This window comes from Strigops habroptila, chromosome 9 (assembly GCF_004027225.2).
Source record: "Strigops habroptila isolate Jane chromosome 9, bStrHab1.2.pri, whole genome shotgun sequence".
Taxonomy (NCBI): Eukaryota; Metazoa; Chordata; class Aves; order Psittaciformes; family Psittacidae; genus Strigops; species Strigops habroptila.
In genome coordinates, this window is record NC_044285.2 from 16764358 (window position 1) to 16789004 (window position 24647).

A 24647-nucleotide genomic window follows, 5' to 3' on the forward strand; every position below is an offset into this window, starting at 1 on the left:
GTGAGAGAAGCAGAAGTTAACCAAATATATATATGGTTTCATGTCCAAACGTAGAATTTAGAGAACTGTAACATGTCAGTCTAGAAAGGCATTAGAAGAGATACTAAAGCTTTATTTTAATTAACAGACTGGGCCACTGACATGTAGAGGAAAGTTTAATTTCATTCATTCAAATGTAAAATTATGCTCCATTTTCATCACAAACTGAAGATTTAGACTGATCTGAAAACAGTTACCCCTTGACTTTTCTTCTGTATGGCTTCCAGTTTCTACTGGTCTTTAAGTAGCCTACTGTCAAAAATAAATGGAATTTGGCAGTACCGAAGCAACAGGCATTCCTATGACCACACTGGAACAGTCACTGTCAGACAAACAAGCTGTCAGTATATTATATTCATACTTCTAGTGAAGAAACTATTTTCAGGGTTTCTTGATTGGAGTTATTTAATGTGTAAGCCTAAAAAGATCAAAGTTATCCATTTGGTATCTCAAAATTCATAGCTCAGCTCCTTCCCTGAAATCCTGCTGGCCAGGTGTCCTAGTAAATGTATTTCACAACAATGAAAAATAAGAGAAACAATAAACCAAGCAGCACTAACATTTGTTGAGAACATAAAGCAATCTTACGAGACTCAGTTTCATTCATTACTTTGATTAGCTGTGCAATAACTTTAATACTTGGGTTACTATATTATTAGCTGAGAGTACCAAATGGACAAATTTATAGATAGAAAGATGCAGTAACAAATAGACAAATATACCGGCCAGCATGAGTTGCTTTTGTCGATGTCCTCCATCCTGAAACAGCCATTTCCTGCAATACTTACCAGTGAAACCTTACTCAGAACCCTGTAACTGGATGACCTCTGCATGAGTAACATGACTCTAAACACACTTAGACAATCTTGGGAGAATATAATAAATATATTAATGATTGTTTTTAAATAAAGTTTTCCAATGATCAGTCATCCACAAGTTTTTAAATAAAAGTTTATTACAGAAACGACTTTGAACAAAAAAAACCCAAAACACAACAGTATCTGTTGTAATTAAGAAAAAAAAAAAAAAGGTAATATTGTATTCATGCCCTATAGGGTGAACTGAAGAAATGCTACAGGTATTTCTTTTGCTGTCATTCTGAGAGACTTCCTAGCATGGATTAACTCACACTTGCATCACAAGAATTAAGAATGAACACAGTCCCTCTCCATGCTTCTCTCCAGAAAGTGCTGCATATTAAAATATTGCAGACTAACTCCAGTTCTGTTCATTCTGCAGTATTGGAACCAGTGTCTAGGAAAGAAAAAACAAGGTGTGAGTAATACATACACCCACTACAGTTGAGTATAAATTAAAGAGAACTAATACCCACTCTCTAATACCTTCCCCCAGCTCAAAAGCATGCCCCAAGCATTTTAGGACATGTTCTGTACCTACCCTCTTCCCTCTGCTGCTACTGATGTGGTGCACGAGCTGCCTGTGCTCTTTCATTTCAGTTAGCAACGTTCAGTTAGCCAGCACAAAACTTCAAGGTTGTGCACACACATCATTTGCTATTAAGGCATTAAAAATACAAGAAGCTTTGCTCTGATTTGTAGTGATACACAGTTTTACTAGAAGGCCACAAGCACATCTGGCTAAATGACATAACCTACGAAAGAGAAAGGGGTTTGCACATTCAGTAGCATAAGCTCCCATGGAGTGTGGGTTATAGTTTATTACGCATCTTGAAATAGATGCAGGAACGAGCACGATCTTCATAAAATAACAGAGAAAATTCTCTGTTCTGAACTTTTGTCAGAAGCACCAATTAACACCAGTGCAACTTCTGGTATTACTATCATCACTGCTTTCTTGTTCTTAGAGCTATAGGAAAAATACATGACACAGATGTGGAGAAAGACAAGTCAGTGTTTACTACGTTCCTTTAGCAAGACAACTCCTTGTGGGCAATAAAAAAGGCTGTAATGTTAACAGCAACTTTAAGTCACCCCGTTCGTTAAATCTTATCTGCATATTTTATCAAGAGTGAAAACTATTAATGCTTGGAAAGTAAGGTTTCGTCTACTAGCTATAATAGGCACACAAAAAATAAACAGAGTAAGATTATATGCTTGGCTAATACCAGAAGTTGAGCAAACAATAAATTCTGTCAATTCTTTAGAACTACGACTTGTAGTCATGCCAGGATCAGGAAGCCATGAAGAACCTGTTTCAGAGGGCTAGAGTATATTTAAATAAAGCCCTTTCCATTCTCAGCTCTTCCTTTTCACATCACTCTCCAGGTGTGAAACAAGTGACACCATCTCCCACATCTTTAATGATGCTCTGCCACAGGGATGGTTTTAAAAGTTGTAAACCAGCTTGCCACAAAAGTTTTTACTTTTTCTGGCAAGGAATTTCAAGGAACACTGACAAAAGTAATCCAGTCAAGCAGATATGGAACATAAGCTCCCACAAGCAGTGTACACACAGTGGGCCTGTTGAGCAATATATAAACATTTTAATATTATTTGCAAATGCTGGCATAAACTTGTCACATCCCCTATGATCAAATCCAGCAGACGATTGCTTTATTTTCTCTGACAAGTGGTTGCTCAGACTGATAAGGCACTCCTTGAATTCAATAAAACATGGTGCTTTTCTAACAACCAGGTTAATACCAGAAAAATCTCCCAACAGAAATTCAATGAAGATTACTTCCAACTTTCTTATTGCTCCAGTGGTATGTGCTTGCCAACATCAGGTCTGCAGCACTCTCTAACACATTCCTGTTTCAGTGCTTATGAGTCAAGGAGCATTTAGCTTGGTTTTGTTGCATTTATCATATGTAAAAGGGAGTGCAGAGCACTACTTTTATCTGAATAATACAATCAACCTAGCTTTTATCAGACATTTGGTCAAAGCTTTCTAAAAATTATCAAGTCTCGTGTGTCAGTTTATTTATATCATATTCCATACTTACTTTTTCCATCACATGCTACAATTTTCACTTTATCCACTTTCACAAGTTCAGTGACCTCCCTAAATTCAACATCATTCAGTACAAATGTCCATACGTTGTCACAGAACCTGTATGTATTCAGAGACCCCTTTAAAGAGACAAGAGACATTTTCTATAGGAGGCATCCAGAAAGTAACAGGAAATACGATGTTTACTGAACCACATCCCTTCTACCATTAGGTTTGCCATAAAGCCAGCCGTGACCCTGAACGCACGCAAACTCGGCAAGCAGCAATTCTGAGGAGAACTGCCCTCCAGTGGCTGAAATTCTCAAGACCGTGTATGTATTCCAAGACTATTATGGTTTATCCACGGGGAATCTTCACAGGTACGTTAAAGAGTTTTATAACTTTTCTAATGTGTATAAAGGATCAGAATCAGACAAGATTTCTTAAAACACTGGCCATAAGAAAAATCGATTACAGCAGTGATCATAACAAGATGGGAATTCTGAAATTGTTCAAATAAAGCCAGTTTAAAAAATGACAGAACTGACTTATGTGACATAAGGCAGTTAGTAAAAAGTAGTTATGCTCTTTTTAACATATTTGCGTGGTTTAACAATCTAAAAATCTTTAGATCTCACTTCATTAAGGTATTCTGCATCAACTGCAGAGGAAGTATTAGGACATAATTTAACAGGACAACTGTTTTGAGTTTTTTCCTTAAAATTACAATCAAGTTGACATGTAACCATGTGCTGGCTATCTGGCATTCATTAGGGTGGCTGGCTGAGAAAAAAAACCCTTATTTTTCTGTGATACCTACAGAAAATAGCTACAAAATGACCCAGTGTCTTGCATAAGGGCAGATGTACAACTCTCTAGTCTCTCTGCATTACAGATGTGGCTGAAAATCTGGCCTCATCTCACTTCTGCTAGGTCTAAGACAAGCAAGTCTCCCTCCCCACCTGTGAAACACTAAGAAAGGCAGTGCAAAGCATTTCCCTCTTACCTCTTTCCCTGTTTTCATCCACCCACCAAATCTCTCCCTAGTTTTTGCATTTATTTGAAAGATCAAATGCAGACTGAGAAGGTAACAAGCCTCACAACTGCATACAGAATAAACCTGTCAGCACTCACTATATTTCAGAGTCAAAATGGACCTTAGTTTTTGCTTGGAGCACTCGGCTTTTAACGGCATTCTGCACCAATGCTTGGTTACTCCACCCCATGAAGAACTTTTATATAGCGTTACCTTACCCTGAAGTTGACCCTGTTCCTGACACGCTGTGCCAGTGCCGAGTTGATAGCTTTATCAAACTGAAGTAGCACCTGAAGCGCCAGCTGAGGAGTGATCTGCTGGGACTGAAGTAGTTGAAAAAACAGGTTTGAGTTCCTTCAAAGTAAACTCAAAAAAGCTGTAAAAACTCCCATGCAGCAGATCTCTAGCAGGACAATCTACAAAAGAATTATTTTACTGCCTTTTCCTTATTTTAACTCTGAGAAAAGGAATTAGGTGCTAACATGATTTTTGTGCTACACAAAGAATTCATCTAGTAAATATCAACTGCAACCAACCAGAGGAGCAGGACATCAGTCACAGTGCTCTGGATTAACCTGGCTGTTTGTTCACTGGGTACCGCAAGAGGAGGTTATGTTCCTATGGAAAACATTTTCCTTCATGTAGGATGTTAAGAAAAAGACTTCTCAGGAGAACCGAGTACCAAAGGCTTTTGATTTCAATCAAGTTTTCCAGCCATTGGCCATAAGTACCCAATACAGTGGCCACAAAGCTGTTTGAGTAACAATCTCTCTGTTAAGCTGATTGCAGACCCGGACCCCACACGCACCTGTATGAGCTCGTCCAGGCTCTCCTGCAGACTGTTCCCCAGCGTGGTGTTCCTGTACAGCTGATAGGCCATGGCTTACCGGGACGGGGCGGGGCGGGGCGGGACAGGCACCCTCCCACCATCCACTGCTCCTGTGTCCTCGCTCTCGTTTAAAACAAAACAGAAAATGACACTACTAAAAAACCCCTCTAAAGACGACAGAGACCTAACGTACACTGCACGGTGAGAGCAAGCAGCATTAAAAGATCGCTCTGCAAGCCCCTACTGACAGTATGAGCGCCCAGAGCACAGAGCACTAACAACGAGCAGACCAGGAATGCGGCACACGGAGGGAGGAGGAAGGAGGCGGCCTTGACCCAGCCGGGCCGACACCGACAGGCCTCTGCCCCCACACGGACGGGCCGACATTGCCCGCCGGCCCTTCCTTCGGCCTCCGAACCGCTCCCCCCCCGCCCCGCTCGGGAAACTCCCACGGGAATTCCGGGCCAGCGCTGGGCACCGAGCGGCCCTGGCCCGGCTCCCCGCATCCCGGCCCCACCCCCGTACCCCCCGCCCCAGCGAACCCGGGGGAAGGCGCCGGTCGCCGCACAACAGCCACGGGCAGCGCCGCCCCCCGGGCCCAGCGCCGGGGCTCCCGCTCGGGGCAGCCCCTCGGCAGCCGCAGCCTCACCCGCTCCGAGCGGCCGAAGAGCAGCGGGGCTTCCGCGGGACCGGCACCCGGAAGCGGAACGGTGAGGGCGGGACCCGGACTAGGCCCGGCCCCGGAAGCAGCGGCCCCGCCGCGTCCGTTGAACAGGGAGTTCGTGGGGAGCGGGTGAGGGTGAGCCGCTTACAGCTAGCACTGAGTGTCTGCGGCTGCGGGGTGAGGCTCCTTTTACCTCTTCAGCGACTGAACCCCCTTTTCCTCTGACACGATACTCGAACCTGTAACAGCTGCCGAACACCTTCGAAATACTCAACTTAGATCGTTCAATTCCATCGCCATAGTGAACTGGCACCGACAGTGCTCCGGGAACCAAAGCTAAAAGTTGTGAGGAGGAAGGTGGTGCTGTATACGATCACGGGAAGGCTCTCCTATTACCAGTGTAGGACTAAGCAGTAAAATGAAACATTGAAAAGATAGTTATCGCATATAGCGTTTATTTGTTTTCCTAATTCAAAAGTTTCCCGTAAGCGTTAACAGCTAGCACATTCGGAGATACGTTTATCATGTTACACTGGGACACCCAGGAACAGAAACAAGCTCGTTTAAAAAGAAAGGATCACGACATTCTTGAGAGGTAGGTGAAGAGTCTTGTATTTACATAGTTTGATATTAAAGGGCAAAGGAAAATAGGCACATCTGTGAAGAATAGTTTAAGCCAGTTGTATCATCTGTGATTGACAACTGGTGTTTTTGCATGACTGCTGCAGCTTCATGTTGTTCAACACTGCACATTCCTCATATCACACACTGGAGTTTACCAGCACCGACAGACCATGTCCTAACCCTTCCATCTACCACTCCACTGGCACAGCACCCTATAGCTCTGCTCAGGCTTTTTAAGTAAAAGGCTTTGTTCAGGTGACTAAAACATGGCAGGACTGCAGAGCCACTGGGGAAGTAAGCATCTGTTCTATTTTGTAATTATTAACCTGGAATTCCATGTCAGAAATATTAACTGGCAGCTTAGCAAGCTATAGCAAGGAGCATGGTAAAATCAGAACTTGACTTTCTGAAAACACTCCAGTAGCTTCTCCTCAGATCATTTTCAATACTAAAATAAAAATCAGTATGTTTAAATCTGAGTGACCTGGTCAGTCCAAACTGCAAAATGGAAAAATAAATTTAGCTGATCAAAGAATGGCTTTAACTTCCCTGATCTCAGTCATGCTTGAAGGCAATGATGAAAACCTGTAACACAACTGCACCCTCTTCACTCCAAATGCCCTTTTTTCCTGTTAGCTGGATACAGGAAGTGAGGTGTGATAAGGAATTTACAGTTTTGAAGCTAGGAAAGCTGCAAGATGTGTTTTCCAGATTATTTAAATACTACTTATATTTCCAAGTGCAACTCTGACTAAAACCGCTATCCTTAAAAAGTATAATTAAAGCACTTATTTCAGGCATCCACAACAACAAATCCTCTAGAGAATGACCTGCATCCACAAGGACTGAATAGCAATTTTCACCGAAAGCTTTCTAAGACTCTGGTTAAAAACGCACGCAAACTATCATCCCTCTCCCCTCTGTTCTTTGTATAAGACTCTTCTGAGCGTGACTGGAATGACTTGAGCATTAAAGTCATCTCCAAAGACAACAGCTTTTGATAAGAGATGCATTTAAAGCCACCCTTATACATAATAAATACTGTATAAATCCCTAAGAAACACTAATATTTGACAGTGGAAGAAATAACACTTTTCACCAAGAAACTTCTTTCTTTGTGACAGATTTAGTTTAGGAACTGCCCATTCACCATGCACTCCCATTACTTTCAGCTACCTACAGACACTCCAGTAGATGACATCAGTGAAGCTGACACAGGAGTAGGCACCAATGCCACCCTGTCCTCCCTGTGACACACTTTGAGGTCATTTCATAGAAGATTCCATTACTACCAACATGTAATCTAATCTTGAAGTATGACACATTAACAGTTGAAGGTTTTAAGCTGTCAGAGTGTAAATGTATGATGCAAAAACCTTGCTGAAACATGCTAAGAACAGGCTATGTACTAACTGTGCAATTCAGGACAGAACTGCTGTTTCTCAGCACGAAGTTCCTCACAGCAAGCAGTACCATTCTTCACTGAAACTAAGAAAAAAAATATGCTAAACTGCAGTTATGAACAGCATTACATATTATTCTAACTAGTTCTAAGCTTTTTTGGAACAACAATTCTCCATTTTAACATTCCAGAACTTCAAAGACTTCAATTTGCTTCAGCACTAAACCCTTATAACAACCCTCTCCATTACTTCCCAACAGAACATGGCTTTGCCATGCCGCACAGAACCTCAAGGACACCCAAGCAATCTAGAGCCTACTCACCTCCTGTTTTAGTGACACTTACTCCAAAATATCTTTGCCACTTCTGAAGACTTATCCTGTTGTAGAAATCAATTTTCAAAATGTCACATCCACACACAGGGAGGCCACTGCCCCAAATGTCTCTATTTCAGTTGTGCACAGTAGTCACAAGAGAGAACTACTGACTTAACACACATCTATATAAACAAACCAAGGAGACCTCCAAATCAAATCAGTGACTCATGAAATTCTTTTCTTGACAGGGCTCAAACTGTATTCTAGCAACATGAGTTTCACTTTTAGAAGGAAGTGCCATTAAAAGGTGAATTCCCTACAATACTGTTATCATAAAGTGATTCAGGGTTAGAAATAACTTTTATTAAAGTATGACATTCCAATTTTTCATGGGTTTAAATATTAAAATATATTAGATTATTTTATAGATTTAAAAAGATAAGTTTGACAAAAAGTTACCCATAACTTTGGGACCTCTTGCTTTTTGTAAACAGCCACCTCATCATTAGATGATGAGCTGCGAAAGGTTGGAGGGGAATCATTCCTTAGTATGCCTCTTTCTCAAACTGCGTATCTTTGGGGACAGAACTGATGTGCACTATATTCATTCACAAAAACTTACACTAGAGAAAATAAACCATTCAGTGAGCACATACACATTTCCAAAAGAAATAGTACTATTGCAGCATGGAACTGCAGAATCACTCAGCAACCAGAACAGGCAATAATCCCATCATTTGATAACACAGCCTATAGAGAGGACTGGCTACTCTATACTGTGCTATACACATACGAAGCAACAGGACATAAGAGAACCACAGTTCTTCCACTAAGAATATGGTTTTACTGAGAATAATACTCTTTTAAATTATGACAAATTGGAACTGAGATGATCAGAATGCTTAGTATCTCACTTCAGACCTGCACAGAACCAATAGAGATCAGGAAGGTTTATAGGTTTGCGTGTTCACGCACACTGCACTGTGATGGTATCAGAAGTAAACAAGCTATAAGTGTCCAATTTACTGACTGGAACCTGGGCCAACGTCAAAACTGAAGCAGGAAATAAGACAGCCCCAAAGACACTGTTCACATGTGTTCTGCTTTCAGAGCAAGATCCAGACCTGATCAAATGGATGCAAGGCAACTTGAAGTTAGCATTGTCTTTTGAAAGAGAACAGCCTGCACAGTAATCTCTTTGAAACTGTAAAACAGAAGCTATTATAACAAGAGTACCTAAATCTTGAGATGAAAGTCTCTGAATTGCAAACTTAACTCCCAGAGACATGGGCAATTTGCCCTCATCTGACATGAAAACATGCTCTCAGAGTCTATACATGTATTATTAGAGACAGTAGATTAATTGTTAATTGGTAATAAGTCTTGACCATGGAACTATCTCTTTGACAGCTATTTATCAGTGTCAGGTAGTAATCTGCTTGAACATAACCTTATTTAAATAAGAGAACCAGCTTTTAATGGAATTGAGAATTGGTATTTTCAGCATTAAGACAAAATTGTGAGCACAGTAAAAACCAGAAGTGAAGAAATTTGCTATGCTATTCTGTTGCTCAGCTCCTGAATGGGTATTTGCACACATCTGTCCTTATAGGAAAATAGCAATGATTATCAAAAGATGTTACAAACTTTTACAACACATCAACTAGTGCATCATTGTTGCCCTAATAAACCTATGAACACTAGTTATGAGTCCAAGAACACCTTTTACAGACACAAGTTCACTACCATTGTGGGGAGGAAAGAAACCACCAGCCAACCGACTTCATTGAATTACTTCAAGTGAAATTAGTGCGGTCTCATGTGCCAAAATAAGAGCTTTAGAAATTGATGTTTCATCTACACAGATGACACAGTGTCGAGGTTTAAGCCCAGCTGGCAACCCAGAACCATGCAGCCGCTCGCTCGCTCCCCTTCTTCTTCCCCCCCCACTCCCAGAGACATGGGGAGGACAATCCAAAGCATGTAATCCCACGGGTTGAGGTAAGAACAGTCTAGTAACTAAGGTATAATACAAAACCACTACTGCTACCACCAATAATAATAATGATGAGGGAAATAACAAGGAGAGAGAATATGAAACTAAAAGGGGAAAGGAAAAGAAAACAATAAACACAAGTGATGCACAATGCAATTGCCCACCACCCGCCGACCGATACCCAGCCTGACCCAACCAGTGACCTGGGCCTTCCGGGTAACTCCCCCCCAGTTTATATACTGGGCATGACATGCTGTGGTATGGAATACCCCTTTGGCTAGTTTGGGTCAGGGGTCCTGTCTCTGCTTCCTTCCGGCTTCTTGTGCCCCTCCTCACTGGCAGAGCATGACAATGAGAAGTCCTTCATTGGAGTAAGCATTACTTAGCAACAACTAAAAACATCCATGTGTTACCAGCACTGTTCTCAGGCTAAAGTCAAGAACAGAGCACTGCACCAAGAACAGAGCACTGCACCAGCTACTAAGAAGGAGAAAAGTAACTGTTACAGCTAAACCCAGGACACACAGTTAGCAAAAGACTCCCGATGCCCCTGCAAACAACTGATATCATGGCTAGAGTATCTGTGTGCTCTACTGAGCACTACCAGAGTTACTGCTGACGACAACCAATACTCATCCAGGAAAGACTGCAATGAACTCATTTCCTACTGGTATCTGGGACAACTTTCATTTACTAACACAGAATCTAAATTTGCAACTTAAAATTGAGAAAGGCTGATACATTGCCAGTCACTCAGTTCAGCTGCTGCTTAAACCCTTTGGCTGCTTAAACCCTTTGGCCAATAGGCTGAAGCGCACAGAACTGCTGTTCTGCATTCTGAATAGTGGACTAAGACACCAAATTCAAGCTCACTCTAGTGAGGTAAATGAGTACTGCTTGTAGCAGGGCTGTGAACAAAAACACGGATCTCCATGCTTGTGAAAGACAACATTATGTGACTGTTAATATCCAAACAAATTAAGGGTTCCGTGACAACCAAGAAATGCACTTGACCATTTACAGCAAAACAGATTTATACAATAACAACAAGTAACTTATGGCCCTGTCTACCTGCAAATGAATTCCTTCAGCAGGTACACATAATATATTGCTCAGTCATAAAAATATATATATATTATCTCTTTCCTTTAACATTTAGGTATATAAATATTTTACTGAAGAACATGCATCATTTAGATAAACGACTGCAAGAACATCCTCTGAAGACACAGGGTTCTTTGATATTTAGCGGTATAAATTGATTATATAAACACAGCTATTGAAGTCAAGACAGACCAATACAGCAGTAAGCAGTCTGTTGTGTGCCAGTCCAAAGGAATTAAGCACCTTTTGCAACAGGTTATATTATATACACACACAGAGAATGCATTGTAAATGGAGCAAAGATAACATCATTCCATCTGCATATTCTTCAGTCTTAGCTGGACTCCAAACTTACTGGTCACTCTTCTGCTCTTGTTTTCCATTCAGCTCTTGGTCAACTCTGCTTAGCAAAGAAAGCAGTAAAATTGAAACTATGTTAGTAAGTAGTTTAGTTTGATTGCTCATATATTAAGCAAAACCTATTCATCTTAACAGGAAAACACAAAGCTTTTACATGGAAAAAGTTTTAGTAAATAAATATTAAGATTTTTATTGAATGCAGTCACAACAGTGTTGGGGTTTTTTAAACTCTGTTTTCCTACCTCCCCTTAGAAATTAATTAAAACTGTTGAGAAACCAGTTAAGTAACTAAACAAACAAAAAAATAAATAGCATTTGAAAGGAAGCATTTGAAAAGTGCAAGTGAAGTTTGACTGCGGAAGAAAAAATAAAATACAGCTGGCTCTGTGCTTGTATTAATGAATGCAGGTTCACAGGTAAAAATGACAACCCTGGCAAGCGCCACTAGTGCAATGAATGCAGAATAAGCAGAATTACCTTTAATGCTATAGTAATTAAGGCAAGAAGGTAACAGCACTAGTTGAATCAACAAAAGTCAGATGGCTCCTTAACTGCAATACTTTTTCTATTAAGTTCTAAGACTCCTGTAATTACCCAGGCAAAAAATAAAAATCTCCACCATGCTGCTAAAGCTGTTGGGTTCCTGCTTTAGTTTGTGCCCTCCCTTTCTTTTTTTAAATATACCTCTATCTGCCTTGGGACTAGCAAACAAAATGTTGCTTTGCAGAAAGCAGTGGATGCTGGACAGTCCTGCACAAGATGTACTCTTCCTCTTTACAGGAAGAACAAGCTCATCTTAACTATATCTTCTGGAAAACAAGTTGTGTGTGGAGGTAAATTAATTTTAAAACCAACAGTAGTTCCAAGTGAGAGAGACCAAGGCCAAGTCTGTCTTCTAACAACCTGTCTAACCTATCTGTCCAGTCTCTCTAACTATACCTAGCAATTTTTCCAGATGACTCAAACAATGACAGCTCTTCTAGGCCATGAACCCGTAATAAGGGGAGGCAAGTTTTGGGGCTTTTTCTTTTTTTTGCAACTGTAAAACTCAACCCAGTACACAAGGATCCAATGGGTCTGGAGCAGTATTGTCTAGAAGCAACAGTCCTCATCAAATACCTGTTCACCTGCACAGTATGCAGCTGCAACCTCACCCCTGTCCTCACTGCAGTACCTTAGAAAAGTATGTTTTGACATGACTTACAGGACTAATCACAAAAAGTATAAGAAACTATGGTGAGCTAATGCTAACCAGCTATGCCTAAACATACAGCTGATAGTATAAATCCATAGAAGCATATCACATTCTAGCTTCCAAAGTGATTCATACACATAGCCAAAGAATTCCTACTGTCATCCTCAACAAACACAGTAACGAAACTTCAACACATCTCCTTTCCCCCTATTATAATAAATAATGCCCTACAACTGTTTTCAAAGTGATTGAAGTCTCAGTATCAAACAGTGCCTGCTGATCTCTATACTTAAGCTTCACTTAGGAACATACTAGTGATGGTAGCGCAAGTGATAGTACCAACAGGAACACTAAAGAGTGCTTGTTGTACTGGAGATTTTGAAAAATGTGTACACATTCCTGTTTGAATGTCTCAAGTTTGCATCCTGGGTACAATGGGCCCTGCAATAAAACTGGGCAAATAAGAAATTGAACAGAAGTTCTGCTTAATATGTACTGAAAGGGTTTCTTAAATTTGACAAGGTTAGTACTTCAGGTTGAGTTGGAGTAATTCCTAAAACGTTCAACACTTGTCATTACTTTACCTGCTGGCTTTCGGAAACAATTTCAGTTCATTTTAATCTCTCAGTGTTCCTCTCTCTGTCTATTACCCAATTTAGACAATCAGCCTCCCTCAGTAGTTATGCACACACAGGAAGAATAATTTAAAAAAAAAACCCAAACAAACCAAAAAGCTAAGTTAGTAGCAAAACCTTTCAGTACATTTGTTAGTGAGAGTGACAAACCGGATCCATTGCAAATATCTCAGCAGCTGCTGGAATAGCTTGAACAGTTAGCAGGAGATTGAAAATTAACAAAATGAAAATCCAATGTTTAATAGCAAGGAACGTAGGCACTGCAAATACAAACAGCACTGAACACTACTGATTTGAATTGCATCAGTGTAAGTTAATAACTGAAAAGGTAGTGAATACCAAAAATACAAAATACGAGATTCAAGATGAGAACTTCTTCCAGAGTTGCATGTCTGTTGATACAGAGCTACAGCTCAGCACCTAAAACCAGCTCTTCCTTCAGACATCACTCCTTGTCAGAAACAGTGAAACTTGATTTAATAGATTCACACAGAAGCACTACTTTTGCCTTTTGAAGATTCAGTTGAGAATCCATGTAATCCTCTTAAAAAGTGAGCATCTCATGTAACAGAGACTATTCACAAATATCTGTTTGAATATCCAGGGAGAGTTCTTTTAGATAACAGACTGTACTTGCAGGCAGTATAATTATTTTAATGCATAAAAACTTGGTCACTAGTGCATGTTTATATTTACAAATGCTTATTCCTTTATGCAAGCCAATCAACTGGGAGTTAGTTGCAGTGCAAATCGTCTTATCTAGATGCAACCCTAATCAAAATATGAATATACCTTTTCTGTTTCTTTCTAAACTTTTCTTCTTCATACCTTGGTGAGGAAAAGTTTGATTTCAGTAAATGTAACATATGAAGGCCAAATTCAACAGAAGCTGCAAACTGGTGTTAGTGTCAATACAGTTTGCAGAAACATACCAAGTTTTGAAACTGATATAATTAAATATATAGTACCTCCACCATTTATAACCATTAATCAAGAAGCGTTACAATTTAGTTAATGACACTTGAATTCAATACAACTTCTTGTACAGTATTAACATCCACCACTAAAGTCTGTATTCAGAACAGTTGGAAGCCAGATATATTCCTCCACAGAAATCTGAGAATTAACTCACAAGTTAACCAAGTTCAGCCTTTGCAGAACAGTTAAAGGTTCATCAACGCAGAAAGGACTATTTCAAGACTTGGAATGACAGTCTGAATTTTCATAAGACATCCCTCAAAAGCCCCAATAAAAGAAGTATCCTAAAGCTAGCACAAGACTGCTTCAGCATTGTCATGTCTTTCCTCCCCACCCCAAGAAAACTGTATCTTCTCTATCTTATGAAAAGTTAAATTGTGCAACTGCTATCAGGTGTGTACTGCAATAATCAGGCATTTGCAGGGGTGAGGTGGGGATCTGTCCAACATGGATGTGGCCCTTCTGTCCAGATAGTGAGACTATGCCATAGTTCCATATGGAGTTCCCACTTTGTGATGACCTATTGTGATGCACACGCTACAGGTTTTGTATATTATACCCTCTAATAGGCAAATCAGTTCATCATGAGAATTGTTACTAGTTTCATCTGGCTTTTTTAAGACTCAGGTTTATGGTTTCTATTCGATTATTGCACCCACAAATGCTGCTGACAAATGTATTGTCATATTTGAGAGAGGTGTTCCACTGATGTTAAAATTGTATTTTTATCTGGAGGGAAGGAAGAAGAGAAAACCAAGGACATTGATGCTGCCTTCACCTGTTTGCCAAAGTAGTTTTAGAACTCTTACTGGGTAGGGATTCAGCATTTTTCAACCACAGCTCTTTTTTTAAATGATATCCCAACTCAAGTGATACTTCACCACTTAACTTGTTCCACATTTCAGCACAAACACTGCAGATACTCCGTATAACTTCAGTTATCAACATGCCCAAAATCTCTCACTCACCAGCCAGTTTAGTATACTGAGGTGAATGGAATGGGGCCTTGGCTCTAGAAGACTTAACTCACACGCCATAACTAAGTAATTAGGTAAGGCACTATCTGTGAAAATCCCTATACATAACACACCAAACTGTAGTTAGCAATGTGGTCAAACATGGATACTCCTCCTAAAGCTACCAGTGATCTGAGTTAAATTAAATTATTAAATGCCAAGTATTACATTCAAATCAATCAGAGATTACAATATATACCAGTTCTAAAACATGATCAGTGTAGAACATGTCTGAATAATAAAACGTACTGTTTTATGCATTCTGGGATGCCAACGTATTCCATGGGGATGAGTTCAGCTAGCTCTGCCAGCGTAAAGACATACCTAATTTTTTGGCTGAATTTTGAGCTGTGGAAGAACAAATGTAGGGTACAGTTACAACTTAATTCTTGCAGTAGGTCAATATTAAAACAGTTTGTGAAGTTTAAAGTAAACAGTAGTTAGGGTTTTTTTTAATAGCTTCCAGATTCTTACCTAATAAAGGGTTTTGTGACAGCCAGAAGTGTTCTGATGAACCAAGAAGGATGAACTATGATTAGTGATTTCAGATTTTTCCTTAACCTGAAGAATTCAAACAGCAGACAGTTACTAGAACAAAAAAGCAGCACGCCAACAAGGGGGTTTTCAACGTATAAAAGGTATGTTTTCGCAAGCACAACTATTACATCAATCTAGTATTCTGACACTCCATTATTAGAAGTTATCATCTGCCAGAAGAAAAAAAATAGCACAGAACTGTATAATCAAAATGTAAGATATAGTATGAGTTTGACAACAATGACAAGGAAATAACATGCCAAAGAGAAGTTTCTTTGAATCTTTCTACGTAACTAATGATGAAGTTGTTCATGAAAGACCCCTCATTATTAACCTTATCATATTAACACATGAAGTTTTAAGGATATTCTACATGGTACCAGACACCACAGTAAACAGCAGTTTGTCTTAAGTATGTAGATCACTGAGCATGTGAATATAATAAGAAAACACTGCAGAGCTTCTTACCTTCTATCAATTTGCTGGTAGCATTTCCTGAGCCAGCCTAAACTTGGCATTTTTCTCCGTGTTGTTGCACCATTCAGGTAAACTATCATATAGTTCTCTGCTACCAACAGCTCTAAAGTGCCAATTACATACCTACAGAGACAAGCAAAGAAAACTTCCAAGTGAGATCTGTGGATATTGAAGTAATTGCTAGTAGTACTCAAATTAAAAAAAAAAAATATATAAATATAGAGTTGTCAACAATGTTGAGCAACATCTGATAACTTTTCCCCCTCTCCCCTGGAAGCAGATGGAGTTGCTTTTCTCTTTGTTATCTTTCCCTGACCTGAAATATAAAAAACTTCATTAAAAAAAAGAAATAATTGCCCTTGCATTAAAATGATAAATTTCACAAGGTAAAATTAAGTATTCAAGGCAGATGATAACTTACTTAAATAGATTGTCCATTAGGTATCTATAGTTCGGCTGGCTGCTTTCAGGCATAAAGCAAACAGCAAACACGACAATGGCATTTAACCCATCACCATAGTAGCCTAAAAACAAGGAAAAAAGCAATAGTAGTGACCAAGGTGACTGTACACTGATTACATTTACACCACGCCAAGCACATTCAGTAAGCTTTTTCATTATTTACCTTAAAGAGATCTAAAAACATCTATTCTATATGGATGGATTCATACAGTTACAGAAACCCTCAAGATTTCAAGTTTGTCTACTTCTAAAGAAATAGCCGAAGTTGATGTAGATCAAATGCTGACTCAACATCTCAGTGCGGAATCTCAGTATATTTAATAACATTTAATAACATTTTTATATAGTCAAATTTTCTTCCAACCTAAACTCCACAGACTGTTAGGAAAAGTGATTAAATTGATTTATGCCTTAGTAGATTTACAGTTAATGCCTCAAACACTCTTAAAACCAAAAAAATCATACTGGTAGCACTGACACTGTAGAACAGGTAAGTACAACTTATTGCATAGGTGCATGTTAGTACCTTCATCCGAACATGCGTGCATTTTTGGAACTTAAATTTATTAGCGGAAAAAAAATACATTAAAACAACCATGTGCCTTAATACTGCAACAAATGAACCATCACTTGAGTATTTATGCCCAAAGCTCTTCCTGTGCCACCCCAACTCAGCTTAAAGAAGTAGTTTCTCAAGAGTTCCTTCTCAGCACATGACAAATCCTTACCACCATGACTGATAACTTTTTTGTACGGTTCAATTGCCTTCATGTCCACCCTGTGGTCCTGTTCTCCAATCCTAAACATTCGCCAGCGTCGACCATCATCTTTCTCCTCTGCTGCAGCATATTCAGTAAGTGATCCTTTCCTAATTACATCAGTAGTTTTTGGTTTCGGAAGATCATCTGCCGAAGTTAACACACGTTCAAGATCCATTATGAATACTTACGTATAGTGACAATCAATTACAACACGGGTTAACCACTTTGCTATCTATTTTAATATTCTCTAGCCAGTCAGACATATCAGCTGACTTAGTTCCCTCAGTCATTACAGAATAGGATCTGATGGGTGTCATATAGTTCATCAAAATACTCCATGTTGGCAGTTACCCACTGACTGTAATTTTCTGTTAAAGTACATGACAAATCTCCATTTGTGTAAGAAGCCTATTTAATTGTAGGCTTTCAGAACACAGACCTTGATGAATCTCACCAAAACAAAGTGGTTAACTCCAATGATAATTACACAGGTTGCCGGATCACAGATTTACATAAAAGCATGATTTAAACCATTGACAGCACCTTGCAAGCAGACATGCAGGCAAATTATTAGAAATTAAATCTAATTCACATGCGTGCAATCAGTATATATGAATTTATGTTGACAGCAATCTGTAAGACAATTTGCTCCAATTAAATAAGATTCTTGATTTTGTTGCACAGACCTTACCCAAAGCGAGAAAAACCTACTGCAAGTTAGTTGTCTGTTCCCAAGACAAAGCTGTTAATTGAAACTATCCTTCCAGGAAAATGAAGGCAGCAGCATTAAAGGAAGAAAAGACAGAAACCCTTTTCAGCCACTTTTAAAAACAAGACACAAACATCTGGAACATTTCCTTCACATCATTGCAAAACTAACCCTACTTCTTCACTAAAAATGCTGAGAATCCTTCTACACAAGTAAACCCACAGTCTGTGATGAAAAGTTCCCCTGCAATATGTTTTTAGCTATTTAAAAAAACCCCACCAAACTTATTCTAAAGAGTGTTTCTCCTTTTATAAGCTATCTTGGAATGAAGAACAGGTAGTGTTTAATATAGAACAGTGAAAAGAGCTTCCTGTTTACTTAGGAATTAAAATTATTTTATTTCCAGAATAAAAAAAAAAAATGGAGTTAACATCATTACTTCTTAAGAAACATTCTTAAGTTATAAAGTTTACAGAAGTTGAAGACTCCAACTGTCTGACCAACACAACAGTTCTTGGCTTACATAAAAGGGCCTTAAAACATAATTAAACTGCAAGTTTAAAACTTGTACTTTAACTCCTTGTTGTGGTTTAAGCCCAGAGAGTAACTCAGCACCACACAGCCATTCACCTACTCCCCCACTTTCCCACTGCAGGTGGGATGGGGAGGAGAATCGAAAGAATGTAAACCCCATGGGTTTAGTGTAATAACTAAAGCACAATATACTACTACTACTACTACTACTAATAATAATAATGATAAGGGAAATAACAAGGGGAGAGAGTATAAAACTAAAAAGGAAAGGGAAAAAAACCAACAATAAACACAAGTGATGCACAATACAATTGCTCACCACCTGCCCACTGATACCCAGACCAACCCAAGTCAGCGATCTGCCCTTCTGGGTGACTCCCCTGAGTTTATATACTGGGCATGATGTGCTGTGGCGTGGAATACCCCTTTGGCTAGTTTGGGTCAGGTGTCCCATCTCCGCTTCCTCCTGGCTTCTCCTGCCCCTCTGCACTGGCAGAGCATGAGAGACTGACAAGTCCTTGATCAAGGTAAGCATTACTTAGCAACAACTAAAACATTGGTGTGTTATCAGCATTGTTCTCAGACTAAAGCTGAAACACAGCACTGCATCAGGAGAAAAAACTGTTACAGCTGAACCCAGGGCACTCCTACACAGAACTCTTTACCCCAAATTTGTTAGAATCTCCAGATTTTGCCTATAAGAATAAGATGAGGCATCTATTCATTTCTTAAAATGAATATCATTACTAGTGTGGCCACAGCTAACATCCTGTCAAGTAATTTCAGAATTCCCTGACACAAAATAGAGGCTCTTTTATCACTTCCAGTCAATCCAGAACACATGCAAACTTTAAGGCTACTGAGCTTTTGCCATTCTCACCACAGTAAGACATGATGGCAGGCATTACTGAGTATTTTAAGAAATACCATTCAGCCCTCCTCAAACACGACGGCTTGCGTTTTCATTGATTTCTGACTAGCTAATTTATATCCATTTATATGGTTCACCTCCATTTAGAAGTATCTGCAATACATATAACACATATTGGATTTTTTTTCCCCAGGTTGGTTCTTAAAAACACACTGCAACAGAGGGGAACCTGGTCTCTTACAGGTGTTTAATGACATTCACCAAAGTTTGAGTTACAGTTATTATTATGTTGCCTGCTTACTGATCAATCAAGGACTAATTTGGTCTTTAAAAATTCACTGCACCTATTTCCAATTTATAACCTAATCACCTATTTTTCCTCTTTAAATATTGGTCATGGTTATTTCCCACCTGAAATAGTGTTGACCTGTACATAAGAAAATAGAAATATTTCAGAGCCTTAGGCAAAATTAACAAAATACTAACCTTCCCATTCAAACTCATTGCTGTTTTCTGAAGGAGTATCTAAATTGTCCAAATCAATCTCTCCACTCTCATCCAAGTCATCAGACAAAACAGATTCCTCACTGTGATCCAAAGTTAAGCTAATATCGGGAGCCATTAGTTTCTTCCTTGCTTTGGTTCCATTAACCTCTGTATTTTAAAAAAAGCAAATTATTTATTTTCAAAGCTAAAGCAAGTCGACTTAAGCATATTAACAAGACAGAAGAGCCCAGTGCTTTCTCAGAATGTATTCCAAGTTAAGGCCCCTAATTTAAACAACCTATCTTTGGAGTAAGAATTAAACACAGGGTGAAAAGAACAGCACTTCGAGGTCAGAGTTCTCAAGACTCTAGGTTTCCACAATTGCATACACACTGTGATCACAGTGGTAGACCACCACACCCCCTACAGAAGAAAAACCTCAAGTGCTGCCACCACCTAAGCAACTATTACCCATGGTAGCTATATCAAAGTGTACCATGAGTTGTTCTAGGTATTATACTAAAGAAGTCTTGCAAATAATGCAATAGATTTATGTCCTTAGCCCTTTTGTTAGGTATTGGAAACATCATAACCATCTTTGATGAAATAAAAAATAATATACAAGCTAAAAAAAAAAACAAACCAAAAAAGTCTGACAGACAACAGCAAGAACAGAAAATTAAACTATTAGGTGAGAATACGCAGAATGCTTTGAGACACAAGGCAAATACTTATGTGACTTAGACAACAGTTGAAAGCAGGGAATAAAATGACTGATCCAGAACTGGAAATGCCACAACTAAAGCAGATAAAAACTTTTAAAACGTAAAAAATCCCCGAAAGTATTATTTCCCTTCTGCCCATTTAGACAGGCAATGATCTTAACAGGCTGCAGCAGTCTGAAATTTGGAGTGAAACTAAAGTAGGTCCTAACTGATGCACGGAAGCCAAGTGGACCAAGGTTTTAAGATGGGTCAGGAAGTGAGTGCAGTAATTCATTTTTGTCCAGTATTACCTAGATAGCTCTGTTCACAGGGAGGATGAAGAGTCTCGTTTTATTCCAAAACCCTCTTCTTTCTAGACAATATGTTTATACTACCCTTCATATATAAAAATGCTGTTTAGAATGCTGCTTCTGCTTCAAGCCTGACAAGAAAAAAAAACAACCAAAAACCATCCCCACACCATCAAAAAACACCACTAAACAAAAAACCACCCAGAACCACCCTACACCAAAAGGGAGCTTTAAGACAGCCATCTAAGTAGGAAGCCATCAGCTTGACTGGAGTGGAATGTTCTCACCAGCTTCACTTTCTGTGCCAGTGGCAGCCAATACATCTGACTCCACAGGATCATCCTCTGGCAGAGGCCTAGTGCACAAAGTGGAAACTGCTGTTAAAAAACTTGTTTTCTTTTTTAAATGGACAGTTAAATGCCAAATATTTAGACTTACACACTGCTTAGTACTGAACTAGATTTACTTATAGTCAAAATTCAAGCTTTCACTAAAGCAAAGCACCCAAGTCACTGAAAATTCCTTTACAGCATTCAAGCAACCATCTGTTGATGTAATAAGTGCCAAAATATTGGTTCCTACTAGTGTGTCATCCTTAAGAAAACTTGTCACATTCTTGCTTGAGAATATTTGACATGAAATACATTACACAAGTAGTTCAGTCGTGTTATTACAGAATACCTCTGATGCAAGTTGGTTTAGTTTCTTTGTAGGCCCAAGCATCACTAGCAGTCTTAACTGTTACAAATTTTGCTCAGAAATGTTGCTTCATGAAGTATTTGGGCCTTTAGACATGAGTAATAATACGCAAACAATGTAGTTGCAGAAGATCACCACAGAGAACAAAGCCAAACTTGCAGATTTTCACTTCAGTAACACTGGCAACTTCAACAGTGGCATTTCTGTATTACTTAACTTACACATGATCCCTTTTCCAGAGCACAGAGCTTTTAAAAACCACTATATTAATGGAAATCGTGGTTCACGAGGAAGATAAAGAAGTAGCTTATTCTGGATGTTATGCATTTGATTTGAATTACTTAACAAATAAAATTAAAAACCTTGGAAAATCTTCATCTTGCCATTCTTCCTTAAACTCAACACCTTCCATTCTCCAGCCAACTTGAATTGTTAATAGAGACTCCTGACAAGCCAGAACCTCTTGTCTTCAGGACAGTGGGCTAAAGAGGAGCTGCAGGAACATAACAGAAGATGCTAGTTCAATACTATTTTAAGTCCCACACTTGCAGCACATCCTTTTACTTAGCACCAAGTTGAGGTACTATGCAGCAGGGGCAAGAGGAAACAGGGAAAAGTTTATGGCTTGTTTCTATTTATACTTTTTTTCCCTCATACAGAACTGCTTATGGAATGGTTTATCATACAATCATTTAGGTTGAAAAGGATCTCATAGAGCCCAATGCCCTGCTCAAGCAGGAACAACCTTTCAGTTGAAGTCAAGGCCTCAAGCAACCTGATTTATCATTTAAGATAGTACCAGTTCACTCCAAACTTTAAGGAACTTGACAGCTCTCCAGATTCTATAGGATATACTAAGTGTATATTTTAATAAGAACAACCCAGATGGTGAGATCTAAAATACCATCAAGTTCTAACCCCCCACTCCACCCCGAAAAAACCCCAAACAACAAAACCCCCCACCACACCAACCCCAAGAACTCTACAGATAACTAAGATAACTATTTCAGAAAGCAATCTCACCCTGTGATGTGCAAGTCAAGCTGTGCTTTTTCGCGCTCACCCATCACCAGCAAAAAGAAATCCCCAATAATGGAACATAATAAACCACTCTGCTGACACACAAGTCCAAGCTCTTGGCTGCGCTGGCTCTAAAGATTAGCAGGAACAGGTACACTTATCAATGAGGATGTTAACAAAACCAACACTAATCAAAAGATTAGCTGGAACAGGTACACTTATCAGTAAGGATGTTAACAAAACCAACAGTAATCAAAACAGGAAGCTGCTTTTAAAAGCAGAGAAGCAATGAACAGAGAACACAAGCTGGAATGCAATCATACTGCTAATGAAGACATTTATTTTTTACATGCCTAAAAAGAAAGGTATACTTACTATGCTGTAGGATCACCTTTCATGACAAATCTCAATTTCTCTTCTCAGGACCTGATTACAGCCACAGACTGATTTTAAAGTGTCCTGCAATGCTCAAAGCTACGTTGTACAAGCTGATTAATTAAAAAAAAATAAATCCAAGAGACTGGGTTTTTGTAAAACTACAGTACCAGAGACAAAAGTTTAAGCTTGTTTAAGCTTATTTAAGCTTATAGAAGGTAGGAACCTAGTTCCTCTTCAGGGTCAGACTCCCCTGGTTCAAATCGCTCAGCCCCTGCACCACTCGGATGCTGGCAGTGTGTGCCTGTGCACGCAACCTCCAAGAAGTTGCCCCCAGCAATTATTCTCCCAGCTCTCCCTCATTCTGTTTGTCCTTTTTGACTAATATGCTGTCTGAAGCAGCTCTTTACTGCTTGAATTACTCTCCTCCAGAAACATGTCCTCTCTTCCATTAAGATATTCTCAGCATACAGTTTCTCCTGGGTACAAACCTGCTGAGCGTTTGCAACAATGCATTTTGAATATTTACTTGGAGATCAGATGAGATTTTGGTCAGTAATAACAGTGGATATGTGCATAGTTCTTTATGCACGTTTCAGACACTGAGATGAAGCATGAGAACTTTCACAAGGTACCCTACAGTTAAGGGAACACAGAGGTTACAGTCAGCATGGAACAGACCATCTGATGCAACCATGGAATTGACTGTAGGTGAAAAGACACTAAACCTAAATGAGAATCTGAACTGATAACTTCATTCTTAGGGGACAGATGAAGAAATGAAGAAAACTGACAGGAAAAAAAACCCAAGCCAACACACAACAACAAAACCACAAATCAACACCACAAACACCCCCTATCACTGTGCTGTGGCTGTAAGATGCTACTCTTAAGCTTGCCTGCACCGTGTTCACAAGGCAGTTCCCGCAAGATAGCTTAAAGCAGAGTTTTGCTCCAAGACGCCAACAGTAACCTTCCTTTGAAAGGTTTAAACGCATATACGAGTTAACCAGAAATAACCGATTACTCCATAGCTATTCCATGAGTAGCTGGAAGTGAGGAACGCAGCCGTTAACCCGTGCGGCACAGCTCTGCGCTGCGCCTTTACCCAACCGCCCTGGGAAAGCCCAGCCCCGCCGCGCGCCCGCTCCTCGCTCAGCCGCGGGAGAGAGACGGGGTTCGGCTGCCGCGCCCGCAGGAGCGGGTATCCTCAGCTCCACATGCCCGGGGCTGTCCCCGCCGCGCCGGCCCGGGGCCGCTCCCCGCGCTGTGAGGAGGCATCCGCGGAGCTCGCCGCCCGGCAGCGGCTCTTCGGCTCCACACCCCGGCAGCGCTCCCGGCTCAGCGCCGCCGCGCACCAGCGGGCAGGCCGCGGCCCCGCCCCGCGCCCGCCCCGCCAGGCCGCGGCCCGCAGCTCCCGTCCCGCCGCCCCGGCCGGCCGCGCCCGTACCTGGCCTGGGGCGGGGGGGAACGGGCCGGGCCCGGCCTTGCCCCGGCCGCCGCGGAACGGGACCTCCGCGCCGCGCGGCCCTGCTCACCCGGAAGTGCCCGCGCCGCCGGGCTCACGTGACAGCGCCCGCCTCGAAAGGGGTT

The 24647-nt window shown here is 40.2% G+C and overlaps 2 protein-coding genes across 11 annotated transcripts; both read right to left on the reverse strand.

Annotated features, from left to right (window-relative positions):
• Positions 1-218: 218 nt before the first annotated feature.
• On the reverse strand, positions 219-5537 carry GTF2A2 (general transcription factor IIA subunit 2). Its single transcript, XM_030497606.1, has 5 exons — positions 5467-5537; positions 4797-4938; positions 4207-4311; positions 2966-3092; positions 219-1293 (listed from the first exon to the last, which is right to left on the reverse strand). Exons 2-5 carry the CDS (start codon positions 4866-4868, stop codon positions 1268-1270), a joined length of 330 nt encoding a protein of 109 aa, XP_030353466.1. The 5' UTR covers positions 4869-4938; positions 5467-5537; the 3' UTR covers positions 219-1267.
• A 370-nt stretch (positions 5538-5907) lies between these two features.
• Positions 5908-24647, reverse strand: BNIP2 (BCL2 interacting protein 2). Of its 10 annotated transcripts, XM_030497595.1 has the most exons (12): positions 24505-24647; positions 22683-22810; positions 22022-22152; positions 21248-21315; positions 19946-20113; positions 17313-17489; positions 16544-16646; positions 16114-16245; positions 15583-15669; positions 15358-15456; positions 13907-13942; positions 5908-11324 (listed from the first exon to the last, which is right to left on the reverse strand). In XM_030497595.1, the coding sequence occupies exons 3-12, from the start codon at positions 22069-22071 to the stop codon at positions 11276-11278; spliced, it is 969 nt and encodes a 322-aa protein (XP_030353455.1). In that variant the 5' UTR covers positions 22072-22152; positions 22683-22810; positions 24505-24647; the 3' UTR covers positions 5908-11275. The 10 variants fall into 10 exon arrangements, with proteins under 10 accessions (XP_030353455.1, XP_030353461.1, XP_030353459.1 ...); XM_030497601.1 differs by lacking the exon at positions 13907-13942; XM_030497599.1 differs by lacking the exon at positions 22683-22810 and having other exon boundaries at positions 24505-24599.